The 14,621-nt window shown below is 42.0% G+C and overlaps 1 protein-coding gene across 9 annotated transcripts in view; it reads left to right on the forward strand.

Annotated features, from left to right (window-relative positions):
• The first annotated feature begins 799 nt into the window (after positions 1 to 799).
• The window catches only part of TXNRD1 (thioredoxin reductase 1), a 144,039-nt gene continuing 130,217 nt past the window's right edge, over positions 800 to 14,621 (forward strand). For 8 of the 9 annotated variants that reach the window (XM_081595626.1, XM_081595630.1, XM_081595629.1 and 5 more), the window contains exon 1: positions 800 to 919. In XM_081595626.1, coding sequence (XP_081451752.1) covers positions 841 to 919 — 79 coding nt within the window. In that variant the 5' untranslated portion in view covers positions 800 to 840. Of the gene's footprint in view, positions 1,374 to 14,621 lie in introns of all 9 variants that reach the window. The other variant, XM_081595632.1, reaches the window with a different exon arrangement.

The raw sequence follows: 14,621 nt of genomic DNA on the forward strand, positions 1-14,621 counted from the left end.
TGGAGCAAGTTATAAGGCTGTCAGCGCTATACAAACAAAAGAATAAGGTAAGAGGTGAGGGTGGTCTGAACAGGCTTCTGTGTAAAATACAATGGCAGTATAAGTCTCATTCTTTGGCAAACTCTGAAATGTGGATGGAAGCCAGGCAGTTATTTGGCGGACTACGTAATAAGACAGAAAATGCTAGTATTAAGTGAAAAGCTGGGTGCAAAACTATGCATTGTGTGTGTGGGGGGGAAGGGAAAGCTGAAAAGAAGTAATCAGTTCAGTTCAGTAACTCGGTCCTGTCCGACTCTTTGCGACCCCATGGACTGCAGCACACCAGGCCTCCCTGTCCATCACCAACTCCCGGAGTTTACTCAAACTCATGTCCATTGAGTCAGTGATGCCATCCAACCATTTCATCCTCTGCCGTCCCCTTCTCCTCCAGCCTTCAATCTTTCCCAGCATCAGGGTCTTTTCCAATGAGTCAGTTCTTCACATCAGGTGGCCAAAGTATTGGAGTTTCAGCTTCAACATCAGTCCTTCCAATGAATATTCAGGACTGATTTCCTTTAGGATGGACTGGTTGGATCTCCTTGCAGTCCAAGGGACTCTGAAGAGTCTTCAGAAGAAGTAATAAACGCAGCAAAAGTAGTTTGAAGGGGAAGATTTTGGATGATGCTTTTTCTTCTTCTTTCCACTTTGTATTTTCCTAATCATCTTCGGCGAGCGTATTTTAACGTTAAACAAACAAAAAACTACGTCTTGAAAGAGGTCTCTCCGGCGGCTGCCGGCAGGGGGCGCGCGGCCCCCGCTCGGCGTCGCTCTGCCTCGAGTTCCGACAGGGCCCGGCGCGCCATGGGCTGCGCCAAGAGCAAGGAGGCACGGGCCAAGCGGAAGGCCGGGGGAAAAAGTGACCCGAGCGGTCGCACGGCAGGTACGACCGAGGGCGGAGGCGCGGCCCTGGGACCCTCCAGACGGCCGGCGCTGACCCGCTGTGGTTGGGGCCCCGAGCTCCAGGCTTCTCGGCCGGGCTGCCATTGGCCGTCGTCGCGGCCCCGACGGGCGCCAAGCTGGAGAATCCAGAAACGGGCGAGGCCTGCCCGGTTGCGGGCGCCGGCGATGCTCCGCGGCGGAGAAAGGCCACCCCTCGACCCCTACCCACCCCCACACACAGCCGTTCACCGAGAGACTCGGAGGTGGCGGCTGGCCGAGGGCCGCCCGGCTTGTAGTTTTCAAGGGGGTCGGAGGCAGGTGCCGGCAGACCGGACCTGCGAAGAGCGTTCAGAATCCACCTTATCGAGAATTACTGGCCTTTTTTTTTTTGGCTCGCGGGGTGTGGAAGGTGCACCCTTGTTACAAGCACCGCGTTCCCAAAGAAGTAGGAGTGGGTAAGGGACCACGCCACTTCCTACCCCCGGGTAATTACCCTCCCCTCTCACTTCCCTTGTAGCTCAGTCGGTAAAGACTCTACCTGCAGTGCAGGAGCCCCGGGTTCGATCCCTGGGTTGGAAAGATCCCGTGGAGAAGGAAATGGCAACCCACTCGCAACCCACTCCAGTATCCTTTCCTGGAAAATCTCATGGACAGAGGAGCCTGGTGGGCTGCAGTCCATGGGGTCGCAAAGAGTCGTGCTCGACTGAGCGACTAACACTGCCTTACTTAGGAATCCAGGACTCTGGGCTGAGAGTGACAGATTCAAAGCGCCAGAGGGGATTTTACACCAGTTTTAACTGGAGGGTCTGATTGGGTGGGTCTTGTGTGAGGCGCATGTACCCTCAGGCCCCCACACCCTCTTGCCATCTATCCCCAATCTTATCAGACAGATCTTCCCCCTTGTCACCCGTTCACTTGAATCTTCCGCACGTTTCTGACATATCACCCCACTTTATCCTTTCAGTTACTCTTTGAGGTGAGAAAGGTACTTGTATTTCCTCGGCTTTTCAGGTAATGGCCAAAATGGCTAACAGTTACTAAGCACTGTTTCAAACACTTGACGTGGACAATCTTGTGTCATTTTACCAGCGATACATCCCCCCACCCCTCGTTTTACAGATAGGCACCTAGAGGTTAAAAAACCCGCCCAAAGTTCCACAACTGATTAGTGGTAGAACATGGATGAGGCAATTTGATTCCAAAGCCCAGGTCTTCATCATTGTACTCCACCTCTCACCTCTGATTTTCGCAAGTGTAGAAAGTGAGACCCCCAAAAGTAACTTGCCCGATGAAAAAAAAAATTTTTTTTCTTTAAACCGAAGTGTAGTTGATTTACAGTGTTGTGTGAATTGTAACCTGCCCAGCTGATGGAGTTGTTAAATGCTGTAGGGTCTGCCTCTTTCAGAGACTTAAATTTTAGTTAGGGCAGCAAATGGTGAAGGTCTAAGAGGAATGATAGAAACAGCCAAATGGGGAAGGTAACTCCCTTGGAAGTAAGGATTTGGCAGGGGTATCTCAAAGAGAAAGATTGTTCTTGCTCTGGGAGCAGCTGATAAGACCAGCCTGGAGGTGGTAAAGACTTGAATTGGGGGCAGGGAAGAATGAGAGAAAGTGGAATGGGGGCAGTTGCTGCTCAAGGTCACACAGGTTAGGATTAGGGTTAGGTTTAGGTGACCATTCGAGTTTCTTCTCATCTACACAATGAAGGAGTTTGAGTCCATGTGTCCCAAATTTGCCTTCCATGTACTAGTTTCAGAATTTTTTCCCATATTCATGTACTATGATCTATTTTTCTTTAATTATGCCACCTTCTGAAATGCTTTTTAATTGAAGTATACTGTATGTACAGAAAAAGGCAGTTATTTTTGCAAGCTGAACGGCCCTATCCAGCCAGCACCCAGCTAAAGAAACAACTTTTCCAATACCTCAGAAACCCCCTCATGCCTCTTACTCTCACACCACCACACCAAGAGCAACCACTTTGCTGATTTCTTCTTCTTCTTTTTTTTTTTTTTGCCCCACCTCGAGGCTTGAGGAATCTTAGTTCTGCCACCGGAGATTAAAGCCAGACTGTCAGCAGTGGAAGCATGGAGTCCTAACCACTGGACTGCCAGAGAATTCCCTTTGCTTATTTCTAATAGCATAAAAATTTCACCTTTGCATTTACTTTTCAAAATAAGTTTAGCATTTTTTAAGCATTAATTTATGGAAGCACTGCTTTGTTCTACACATTTTTCTATCAGGGAAGAGCTACCAGGGAAGCCCACATTTTTCTGTACACATACATATATGCATCCTGTTGAACTTTAAAAATGTTCTTCCATGTATCACCTATAAACATTCTAGAAGTTACCTTTCTTGAGTCACACCAGTGATCTGCAAATTTAGTGAAATGTTAGATCATATGTTCTGAAATTTCCCTCCCGCTATAAAATTATGTGGCTAGGTTTCAAGAAACTAATTTCTTAAATGAGCAGCCAGAATCTAAAGTGAAGCATCTCACAGTCGTGAGTTGCCCGAGTTGTAATGATGAAGAATGTCTGGGTTGGATGACTCTTCAAGCCGACATCTATTTCTTATCAGACACTAGGGACGCCAGAGTAAATAAGGCGTGATCTCAGCCCTTGCACCTACGGTCTAGTGCAGAGGAGTAATGCAGAAAAATGCTGTGTCATCATGTGTAATCATAAATGTGGACGGGTACAAGACACTTGAGAAAAATGGTGGAAAGACTTAACTTCTGGGAGCTTAAATTTTAATCTGTATTTCTGCCATGACACATAGTCCATTCTATTTTAGTTAATTTGTAAACATTTCTTTTTCCTGCTGGATATTTGAGGATCCGAAACGTATCTTGTTCATTATTGCATTTCCCACAGTCCTTGGCATTGCAACTTAAAGATAGCTGGGAATCAGTAAATGTGTCCATATGGCAAAGGGCAATTTTTAAAGCATTTATTTATTTATTTATTTTTTGGTGGGGTGGGAGTGAGGGGCTGTGCTGGGTCTTCATTGTTGCGTGGACTTTTCTTAAGTTGTGGTGAACAGCGGTTACTCTCTAGTTGGGATGCGCAGGCTTCTCATTGCCGTGGCTTCTCTTGTTGCAGAGCATGGGCTCTAGGGTGCTGCAGACTTCAGTAGTTGCCGCTTGTGGGCCCTGGAGCACAGCCTCTATAGTTGTGGCACACGGGTTTATTTGCTCCGTGGCATTTGGTTATCTTCCAGGATCAGGGATCAAAACCATGTCTCCTGCATTGGCAGGCAGGTTCTTTACCACATGGCCACGAGGGAAGCCCAGGGGAAATTTTTTTTTTTTTAAGTGAGAAATTTTTCATAAGCCGGTGTTACTAATGCTGACCAGCTTCTTCAGAGAGGCATGGAGACAGAGTTTCTGTGGCCCTAAGACCACCTGCGAGAGAATTAAATATGTAAGAATTAGTGACGTGAGGCCGTGTTTCTCCAAGTGTTATCCTACAACCGTCTGCAAGAGAATTAATACGCATAAGGGATGTGGAGATTAAAAGCTCCTTTTCCTGGTCTCCACCCTGGGCCTGCTAAATCAGTCTCAGGGTATTGGGCCAGGAATCGTCACTTTTGGAGGCTTGATTATGTTAGAACCAAGGTCTGGGAATGCAGCAGTGAGGTGTCTGGGCCAGAGTCAGACCATCTTTTCCTGAAATAGGCTCTTGTCCCCGACAGTGGGGCTAGATGTGGGTGAAGGCAGCCTCTGCAGATCGCTGAGGCTGATAGAGTGAGTCAGAAGGAGGAAGAGGAAACCCAAGCTGTGAGCCAAAGATCATCTTGGCTGACACGCTGAGTCTGCAATTAGAAGTTAATGTTGCCTGATTCACTAGATAATTGAAGAGAAAACTTGTTTTTAGCCTACATTAGCCAGATAATTTTTTTTTTAATTTATTTATTTTTTGGCCGTGGCTCGAAGCATGTGTGGTTCTAGTTCCTGGACCAGGGGTTGAACCTGTGCCCCCTGATAGGAAGCACAGAGTCTTAACCACTGGACCACCTGAAAAGTCCCAGCCAGATAATTTAAATAAAATCTTTGCCCATTATTTGGATCTTCACACTTGAATATACACTTCTTTGTACTAATGTGTACTGAGTATTTAAAGCTTTTAACTTGTTTAGTCTTTTGTAAAATGTGCATTTTGGATTTACAGTTGGATTAAGTTCTTTTATTTTTTTTGGGGCGCTGGGTCTTTGTTGCTGCACGGGGGCTTTCTCTAGTTGTGGTGAGCAGGGACTACTCTTGGTTGCGGTGTGGGGCTTCTCATAGCAGGGGCTTCTCTTGATGCAGAGCACAGGCTCTAGGTGCACAGGCTTCACTAGTTGTGGCTCCTGGGCTCCAGAGCACAGGCTCTGTAATTGCGGCGCAGGGGCTTAGTGGGTCCGAGACACGTGATATGTTCCCAGACCAAGGATTGAACCCGTGTCCCATACGTTGACAGGTGGATTCTTAGCCACTGTACCACCAGGGAAGTTGTGGATTAAGCTCTTGAAAGAAGGCCTTAATCTGTATGTCCTCACCTTGTTAACCTTTATAGAACATCTCTGAGTATTTCATGGATGTTCCTTATATCTTGGTTTTCAGTTCTGTAGCTTGGAGAAACTAGACCACATGTGTACAGCTGTAAATCACCATCAGAATCACCCTTTGTTTTTAGAAATGAACTCTTTGTTACCTGTTGGATCAAGTGATAGTTCAGTGGGTTTCAGCTTTCAAGTGTGTTAAAGCTTCCATATGGGTGTGCGACCAAATGTTGATCAATATGTAAAAATTATTTTTTGCTACAGTTCAGTGTGTGTGTGCCCGTGTGTGTGTTGCACCCATGTGTGTGTAAGGTGTATATGCATACATGCAGACCAATACACTTCAGATGTCAAGTGTCTGTTAGATGAAAAACTGAACTGAGCAGGTGGTGGGAAGTGGTATAGATGGAGAAATAACTTATTATGAGAAGAATTAAAAGGCCAGGTTGAGAGGTTTAAGACCCAAATATCTACAAGGACGTAATGCAAATGAATGAAGCAGGCAGATGGTGAACAATAGGGAGTGGTGGGGACTGCAGCAGACTGAGGGGAGAATGCTCTAAAGGGGACAACGTCTACTCAGGTCCCCTTCCATTGGGTGCAAAGATGAGAATAGTGTTGCCAGAACTTCTGACTTCTCAAAAGAAACTAGAAATCTGTATTTATTATTTTTGTGACTTCCAGTTTGTAAATGTCAGCAATAATTCAGTTAAACAAAACAAAACAAAATAAAAATAGTTAAATAAGGGCCAAACAAAATATGGTTGTATGATTGCAGGTAATTATGGCCTGTGAATGTGTAAAATAATGTCAAGTTGGCACACATTGAAAGAAAAATGTCCCTTTTGAATATATGAAAAGGCGTGGGCAGGGCAGAAAATAGCTTTTCTTAGATAGAATACAATGCAGAGAAATGACTGAGCAATGTAATGACTGTTACCAAAATATGATCTTCAAAAAGTTAAAAACGCAAATACGATGAACCCATATAAAAATATATTGAATGCATCAATTAATGAAGGAATCAATAAGGTAACAAAGCTGATTTAAAGGAGAATTCAAGGAATAGAGACCTACATAATCAAAGAATTGCTGAATGGATTTTGCTAATGATTACAAAACTGATTAATGTCCTATAGGTCAATAAACTGGTCAATAAAACTGTAACCTTTGGTATTATTGGACAGAAATGTACAAGTTAATATGAAATGTCTATGTCTGGACTCTAGTAAATTGTACAGGTACATTCTCTTAGACTGTTAAATGAGCCTTGAGTAGGTTTTGTAAACAATGCCTCAGGATGACATTGAAAGAACATTGTCATCCCTTCATTTATTTCTAAGTTTTGGATACTTTTTCTTAAGATTGTGATATTATACCTTATTTATGACTACCTCGAAATTATTGTTCACTTGTTTAGTGATATTTTAAGCTGTTTTCAGTTCAGTTCAGTCGCTCAGTCGTGTTCAACTCCTTGTAACCCCATGGACTGCAGCACGCCAGGCCTCCCTGTCCATCACCAAGTCCTGGAGTCTACCCAAACTCATGGCCATTGAGTTGGTGATGCCATCCAACCATCTCATCCTCTGTCGTCCCCTTCTCCTCCTGCCTTCAATCTTTCCCAGCATCAGGGTCTTTTCAAATGAGTCAGTTCTTCACATCAGGTGGCCGAAGTATTGGAGTTTCAGCTTCAGCATAAGTCCTGCCAGTGAACACTCAGGACTCATCTCCTTTAGGATGGACTGGCTGGATCTCCTTGCAGGGACTCTCAAGAGTCTTCTCCAACACCACAGCTCAAAAGCATCAATTCTTTGATGCTCAGCTTTCTTTATAGTTCAACTCTCACATCAATAAATGACTACTGGAAAAACCGTAGCCTTGACTAGACAGACCTTTGTTGGCAGAGTAATGTCTCTGCCTTTTAATATGCTGTTTAGGTTGGTCATAACTTTCCTTCCAAGGAGTAAGCGTCTTTTAATTTCATGGCTGCAGTCACCATCTGCAGTGATTTTGGAGCCCCAAAAAACAAAGTCAGCCACTGTTTCTACTGTTTCCCCATCTATTTACCATGAAGTGATAGGACCAGATGCCATGATCTTAGTTTTCTGAATGTTGAGTTTTAACCCAACTTTTTCACTCTCCTCTTTCACTTTCATCAAGAGGCTCTTTAGTTCTTCTTCGCTTTCTACCATAAGAGTGGTGTCATCTGCATATCTGAGGTTATTGATATTTCTTCCGGCAATCTTGATTCCAGCTTGTGCTTTATCCAGCCGGAATTTCACATGATGTACTCTGCATAGAAGGTAAATAAGCAGGGTGACAATATACAGCCTTGATGTACTCCTTGTCCTATTTAGAACCAGTCTATTGTTCCATGTCCAGTTCTAACTGTTGCTTCCTGACCTGCATACAGATTTCTCAAGAGACAGGTCTGGTGGTCTGGTATTCCCGTCTGTTGAAGAATTTTCCACAGTTTATTGTGATCCACACAGTCAAAGACTTTGCAATAGTCAATAAAGCAGAAATAGATGTTTTTCTGGTACTCTCTTGCTTTTTCGATGATCCAGCGGATGTTGGCAATTTGATTTCTGGTTCCTCTGCCTTTTCTAAATCCAGCTTGAACATCTGGAAGTTCACGGTTCATGTATTGCTGAAGCCTGGCTTGAAGAATTTTGAGCATTACTTTACTAGCATGTGAGATGAGTGCAATTGTGCGGTAGTTTGAGCATTCTTTGGCATTGCCTTTCTTTGGGATTGAGATGAAAACTGACCTTTTCCAGTCCTGTGGCCACTGCTGAGTTTTCCAAATTTGCTGGCATATCCAATGCAGCACTTTCACAGCATCATCTTTTAGGATTTGAAATAGCTCAACTGGAATTCCATCACCTCCACTAGCTTTGTTCATAGTGATGCTTCCTAATGCCCACTTGACTTCACATTCCAGGATATCTGGCTCTAGGTGAGTGATCACACCATCGTGATCATCTGGGTCGTGAAGATCTTTTTTGTATAGTTCTTCTGTGTATTCTTGCCACCTCTTCTTAATATCTTCTGCTTCTGTCAGGTCCATACCATTTTTGTCCTTTATCGAACTCATCTTTGCATGAAATGTCCCTTGGTATCTCATTTTCTTGAAGAGACCTCTAGTCTTTCCCATTCTATTGTTTTCCTCTATTTCTTTGCACTTCTTCTCAAATTGTGCCGCCCTAATTCGACTACTTTTTCAAGTGTGTCCAGCACCCTGATGAGGTGTAGCCACTGTGAGCATATTGAAGGCTTCACCCCCCATATCCAGTTAATAATCGTTTCATTGAGTGCTTTATGACAAAGATGTGTTTTGATGTGGGCACAGCACTGTTGGTCATCACATTTGTTCATCATGTTTGTTTTAGGTTTACAGAAGTAATCTTATCTAATTGAGCAAGAGCTAGATTTTTTTTTTTTTGCCTTTTATATATGCAGTGAGATCAAGGAAGGTGGGAACAGAAGGAACTGAAACTCAATAAGCAGCTCTCCACCCCTGAGGCAAGCCTGTCAGAAATATAATACTGGGCAAAACAGTCCTGGTGCTGGGAGAGCAGGAAGCATGCTTTGTTTCCTTGTACCCATCTGCAGCAAGCAGGGCTCTGTGGTGTCTTCCAGGGTGTGGTTTTATCTGCTGGACTGGTAATTCTCAGGATTTGGCTAGGCTGATCTGGCTGGGAGAGAGGGAATTCCAGGTCAAAGCAGAATGTAAGGGAAACTGAACTGGGATTTGGCCTTCAGTCAAGCACAGGGATTAAACTAAGAGGCAGCTGAAGGTGGGGACAAGTAGGAGGGAAGCATGAGTAGGTGTGTGTCTGGCAGCTTATTTTAGGGTACAGTCGTTGGGGCAGGCTTGCTAAGTAGTGTTAATTGTATTTATTTAAACAACAACAGCAAAACAAAACCCAGTCAACTTCTCTGGCTACGGGTGTGAGCAGAGGAGGAAGGGGAGGGAGGTGGTAGATTTTAGAGGAATTTGCATGTGAGATCTTTTCTTTCTTTGGCTGCTCTGGGTCTTCGTTGCTATTGCGTGAGCTTTAGTTGCAGCACAAGGGCTCTCTTTGTTCCCCTGACCGGGGATCGGGGATCGAACCCCACGTCCCCTGCATTGAAAGGCAGATTCTTAACCACTTGACCACCAGGGAAGTCCTTTTGTTTTTGCATGGGGACTGATTAATGATCATTCATACTGGATAAGGTCAATGCTGAAACTCCAGGTGAGTTTTTTTAAGAGCTAAGAACTTTTGACAGGTTTAGGATTCTTTTAAAGCCCTCCTGTCTTGCATTTGACCGAGTTTTGTTTTTCTGCTTTTTTGTTTTGTTTTTTCTGTTCATTGACCTTGACAGGCACCCTCACTTATTTTATTCTTAAATGTTTGATTTCTTCTGCCTGGAATACCCTTTGTTCTTCTCTTTTTTGGGCAAACTCTCCTTACCCATCAAGACCAAGTCTAAGTGACAGTTTTGTGATTCCCCAAATAGAGTTAGTATTGCCCTTTGTGAACACCTGGGCCCCTTTGCATTTCTGTCATAGGACATATAGTGTATTGTGTGCTATATTCTGGACTGAGTTCTCAGGGCAAGGCTATCTAGTTCAGAGTTAAATTTCCTGTTTGGGATAGTGCATGGCACATAGTCGGTGCTCAGTAGATGTTTCAATAAAGTGAGTCAAGTTTTTCTTTCCTGTCTAATTTTCTCCCCTACTTTTGATCAATTCAAGAATCACTTTCCCCCCTTGGAAACCTCCTTTATCTAGTTCTCTTGCTTCTGACTCTTTGGAATCTTACAAATGAGATAGCTTAGGCAGGTAAAACTGCCCTTGTCATGAGGGAGGAGTGGTTTTTCCAGCATTCCACATGGGATATTGTAGTTCCAAGTAGTATAGTTTTTTGAAAGAGAGGGTAACTCCTAAGGTGGGCTTCCCTGGTGGCTCAGATGGTAAAGAATCTGCCTGTAATGCAGGAGACCCGGGTTCGATCCCTGGATTGGGAAGATTCCCCGGGGAAGGGAATGGCAACCAACTCCAGTATTCTTGCCTGGAGAATTCCATGGACAGAGGAGCCTAGTGGGCTATAGTCCATCGGGGTTGCAAAGAGTTGGAAATGAGTGAGCGACTAACACACACACACACACACAGCTCCTAGGGTAATCTTGTAAATTGGGTTGTATCTACTCACTCAACACCTACTAACCATCTTCTAGATGTTAGGCATTATTGTCGGGGCTGGGAATATGAGCGAATGTGCACTTCTGAGGATGTTTTCTGAAGTGATATGTAATGTCTGAGGCTTTTTATGAAAAGTAGTGATATTTGTGAATGTTCATTCTGAGCCAGGCACTGTGCTGAGTGCTTTACATGTACTAACTCATTCAGTTATTGCAACAACCAAATGAAGATGGGTACAGAGAGGTATACAGGGCATACAACCAGTAGGCAGTGGAGCCAGGGAGGAAGCTGGTGATCTCTCGCCTCACTCAATAGATTGATGAGCCAGATTTAACCTAGTGAGAACCTCCATCGCTCATCCCCTCATAAGAGTTGAAAGTAAAATATTTTGTCCCCATGAAAACAAGCAGTTGAATTAAAATAAAACTTTCTGGAGGATTGCCAGTACTTGAAAGGGGAAGAAGAACATATTCAGGACAGTTTAACCTTATGTTTAAGGACAGGTAGACTAAAAAATGAGTCATAGAAATCTTGAATACGATTAAAAATGTCCCGCTTAGGTGGTGAATGCTGAATGCTGTTGGGCTCACTGATCCTGCCTACAAAGCAGAGTAAAATCCCTTCGTCACTTCACGTCCACAAGATCAGTCGGGTCCCTGGAATGTATACTTGAATTGGAAGATCCTGATAAATAACACTTAGCTTCTAAGGTTGATCTCAGTATAGAACCATCATTACAGAGAGCTCCTGTTATATTTGATGGGTACTTATTTAGACTATGGCTCCACAAATCACTTGAAGGGGAGTGGAAAGAGAATCAGAGTTGAGAAGAATTCTAGTTCTGTTTTACCATCAACGAACTGTGTGATTTGAGACAACTTCCATGGCACTTCTGGGCCTTGATTTCCTCATTTGCAAAATAAAGTGGATGGATAAACCTTAAATTCTTTCCACCTCTTAAAATTCTGTGGATCTGTTTCCTAGAAAAAAATGTAGGGACGTCTTTGGTGGTCCAGTTGTTAGGACTCCATACTTCTGCAGAGGGCCCAGGTCCAATACCTGGTGGGGGAACTAAGATCCCACAAGCCTTGCAGCATGGCCAAAAAAAAAAAAAAGCAAATGCATAGAACATGTAATAATTTCATACAAAAATACCTAGCATTTTATAGGATTCCACAATATACAAAGTAATTTCACATATATTATCTCAGACATGTCTGTTTTCCTGTCTTGGCAACTGGAATGCATGCCTGAATAACTACTAAGGTTTTAACTCATTCACTTCATTTGATGTGAACAAGTCAGTGACTCCTGAGATAGCAGGAAAGAACTTGCTTTAAAGTAATACCTGTATTAAAATCCAACTGTATAAAATCCAAAATAATGTCTTAATTGAATTTGGAAAAGATTTAAGTAGAGGGATTTGCATAAACTCGAGTACATTTCTGGAAGCAGTTGTCTGAAAGGAATGATCCTTTAATTCATGTCCCTGTACTGTGTATATGATCTCTGTTGCAGTCTTGTTTTCTTTTTTTGTAATGACAACTACTTAGTAAATGAGTATATCTTTTGGGATATCTTTTAAAATTTTATTTAAAAAATTAATCTATAAGTAAAATTGACATTTTGGTTGTCAGTTTTATAGGTTTTTTAAAAAAATATTTATTTATTTGGCTTCTTTGATCTTCTTGTAGCACGCAGGATCTTTAGTTTCGGTAGTGAACTCTTAGTTGCGGCATGTGGGATCTAGTTTGCTGTCATATCCAAGAAACTATCCAAGGTCACAAATATTTACTTTTGTTTTTTTTCTAAGAATTTTATAGTTTTTATTCTTTGATTTAGTTCTATGGTGTATTTTGAGTTAATCTTTGCATATGGTATGAGGAAGGGGTCCAGATTCATTCTTTTAGATATACAATTGTCAACTGTTTGTTGAAAGGACTATTTTTGCCCTTTGAGTTGTCTTGACACCCTTGTCAAAAATCAGCATACTGGTTTGTTTCTGGAGTCTCAATTCTATTGCATCAATCTGTTGTCTAGGCGTATGCTAGTACCGCACTGTCTTGATTACTGTTGATTTGTAGTGAGTTGGAAAATTAAGAAGTGTGGGTTCTACTTTGTTCCTGTTTTTCCAGGTTTTGGCAATTCTGAGTCCTTTGCATTCCATGTGAATTTTAGGATCAGCTTGTCAATTTATACAAAAAGACAGCCTAGGATTTTGATAGGGATTGTATTGAATCTGTAGATTAATTTGGGAAATTCTGCCGTCTTAACAATATTATGTCTTCCAGTCAATGAATTTGAGATGTCTTTCCATTTATTCAGTTCTTTCTTTCAATGATGTTCTGTAGTTTTCAATGTATAGGTCTTGCACTGCTTCCGTTAAACCTTTTCCTAAGTATTTTATTCTTTTTTATGCTACTGTTAATGAAAATGCTTGCTGAATTTAATTTGCAGATTGCTCATTGCTAGTGTACAGAAATATAATTGATTTTTGTATATTAACTTTGTATCTTATAACTTGCTGAATTTTCTCATTCATTCTAAGAGGGGTGTATGTATGTATGTGTATTCCTAAGGATTTTCTATATATAGTATTGTGCTATCTGTGAACACTTAGTCTTACTACTTTCTTTCAAATTTGAATAACTTTACTTTTATTTACTGCCTAATTGTCCTAGCTAAAACCTCCAGTTCACTGTTGAATAGAAGTGGCAAGAGCAGACATCTTTAACTTGTTCCTGATCTTAGAGGGAAAGCATTCAGTCTTTCACCATTAAGTATGATGGTAGCTGTGAATTTTTCATAGTAGACTTTATTAGGTTAGTAGTGCTAAGTTGCTTCAGTCATGTCCAACTCTTTGCAACCCTATGGACTGTGGCCCACCAGGCTCCTCTGTCCAAGGAATTCTCCAGGCAATAATACTAGATTGGGTTGCCATTTCCTTTTCCAATCAGGTTAGTAGAGTTCCCTTCTATTTCTAGTTTGTTGAGTGTTTTTATCATTAAAGGGTGTTGGATTTTTGGTCGGATGTTTTTTCTGCATTTATTGAGATTATCATGTAGATTTTGTCCCTTTTTCTGTTAACATGAGATATTACATTGATTGGTTTTTCATATATTAAATCAACCTGTGTAAAGTTTATCCCAGGATAAATTCATTCACTTGATTGTGGTATGTAATCTTTTGTATATGTTGCTGGATTTGGTCTTCTCATATTTTGTAGAGGATTTTCGGATTTTGTGTCTATAGGAGATATTAGTCTGTGGTTTTTCTTTTTTTCTTTCTTGGCCACACTGTGCAGCTTGTGGGATCTTACTTCTCCATCCAGAGATTGAACTTGGGCCTCAGCAGTGAAAGCCTGGGGTCCCAACCACTGGACCACTAGGGAATTCCCTGGTCTGTGGTTTTCTTTTCTTGTGATGTCCTTGTCTGGTTTTGGTATCAGGGCAGTAATGGTTTCATAAAATGAGTTGGGAACTATTCTCTCTTCTATTTTTTGAAGAGTTTGTGAAGAATTGATATTAATTCTGCTGTAGATGTTTGGTAGAATTCACTAGTGAGGGCACCTGAGCCTGAGGTTTTCTTTGTAGGAGATTTGACTACTAATTCTATTTGTTATAGGTCTGTTCAGATTTTCATTTGTTCAAAAGTCAGTTTGGGTAGTCATGTCTTTCTCAGAATTTTTCAGTTTCATGTTGGGTATCTAATTGGTTGGCATATGATTGATCATGTGGTTTTTATTTTTAACTGTTAATATGGCAGATTACATCAATTGATTTCTTTAATGTTGAACCAACCTTGCATTCTCAAGATAAGCCCCACTAGCTCATGGTATATTATTATTTATTGTTGGATTTAATTTGCCATTATTTTGCTTAGGAATTTTTTGTCTTTGTTTATGAGGCATATTGGTCCATGGTTTTCTTGTGCTGGCTTTGTCTAGTTTGACTATCAGGGTAATACT

Source organism: Giraffa tippelskirchi, chromosome 4 (genome assembly GCF_054371585.1).
Source record: "Giraffa tippelskirchi isolate mGirTip1 chromosome 4, T2T-mGirTip1v1.2.pri, whole genome shotgun sequence".
Lineage (NCBI taxonomy): Eukaryota > Metazoa > Chordata > Mammalia > Artiodactyla > Giraffidae > Giraffa > Giraffa tippelskirchi.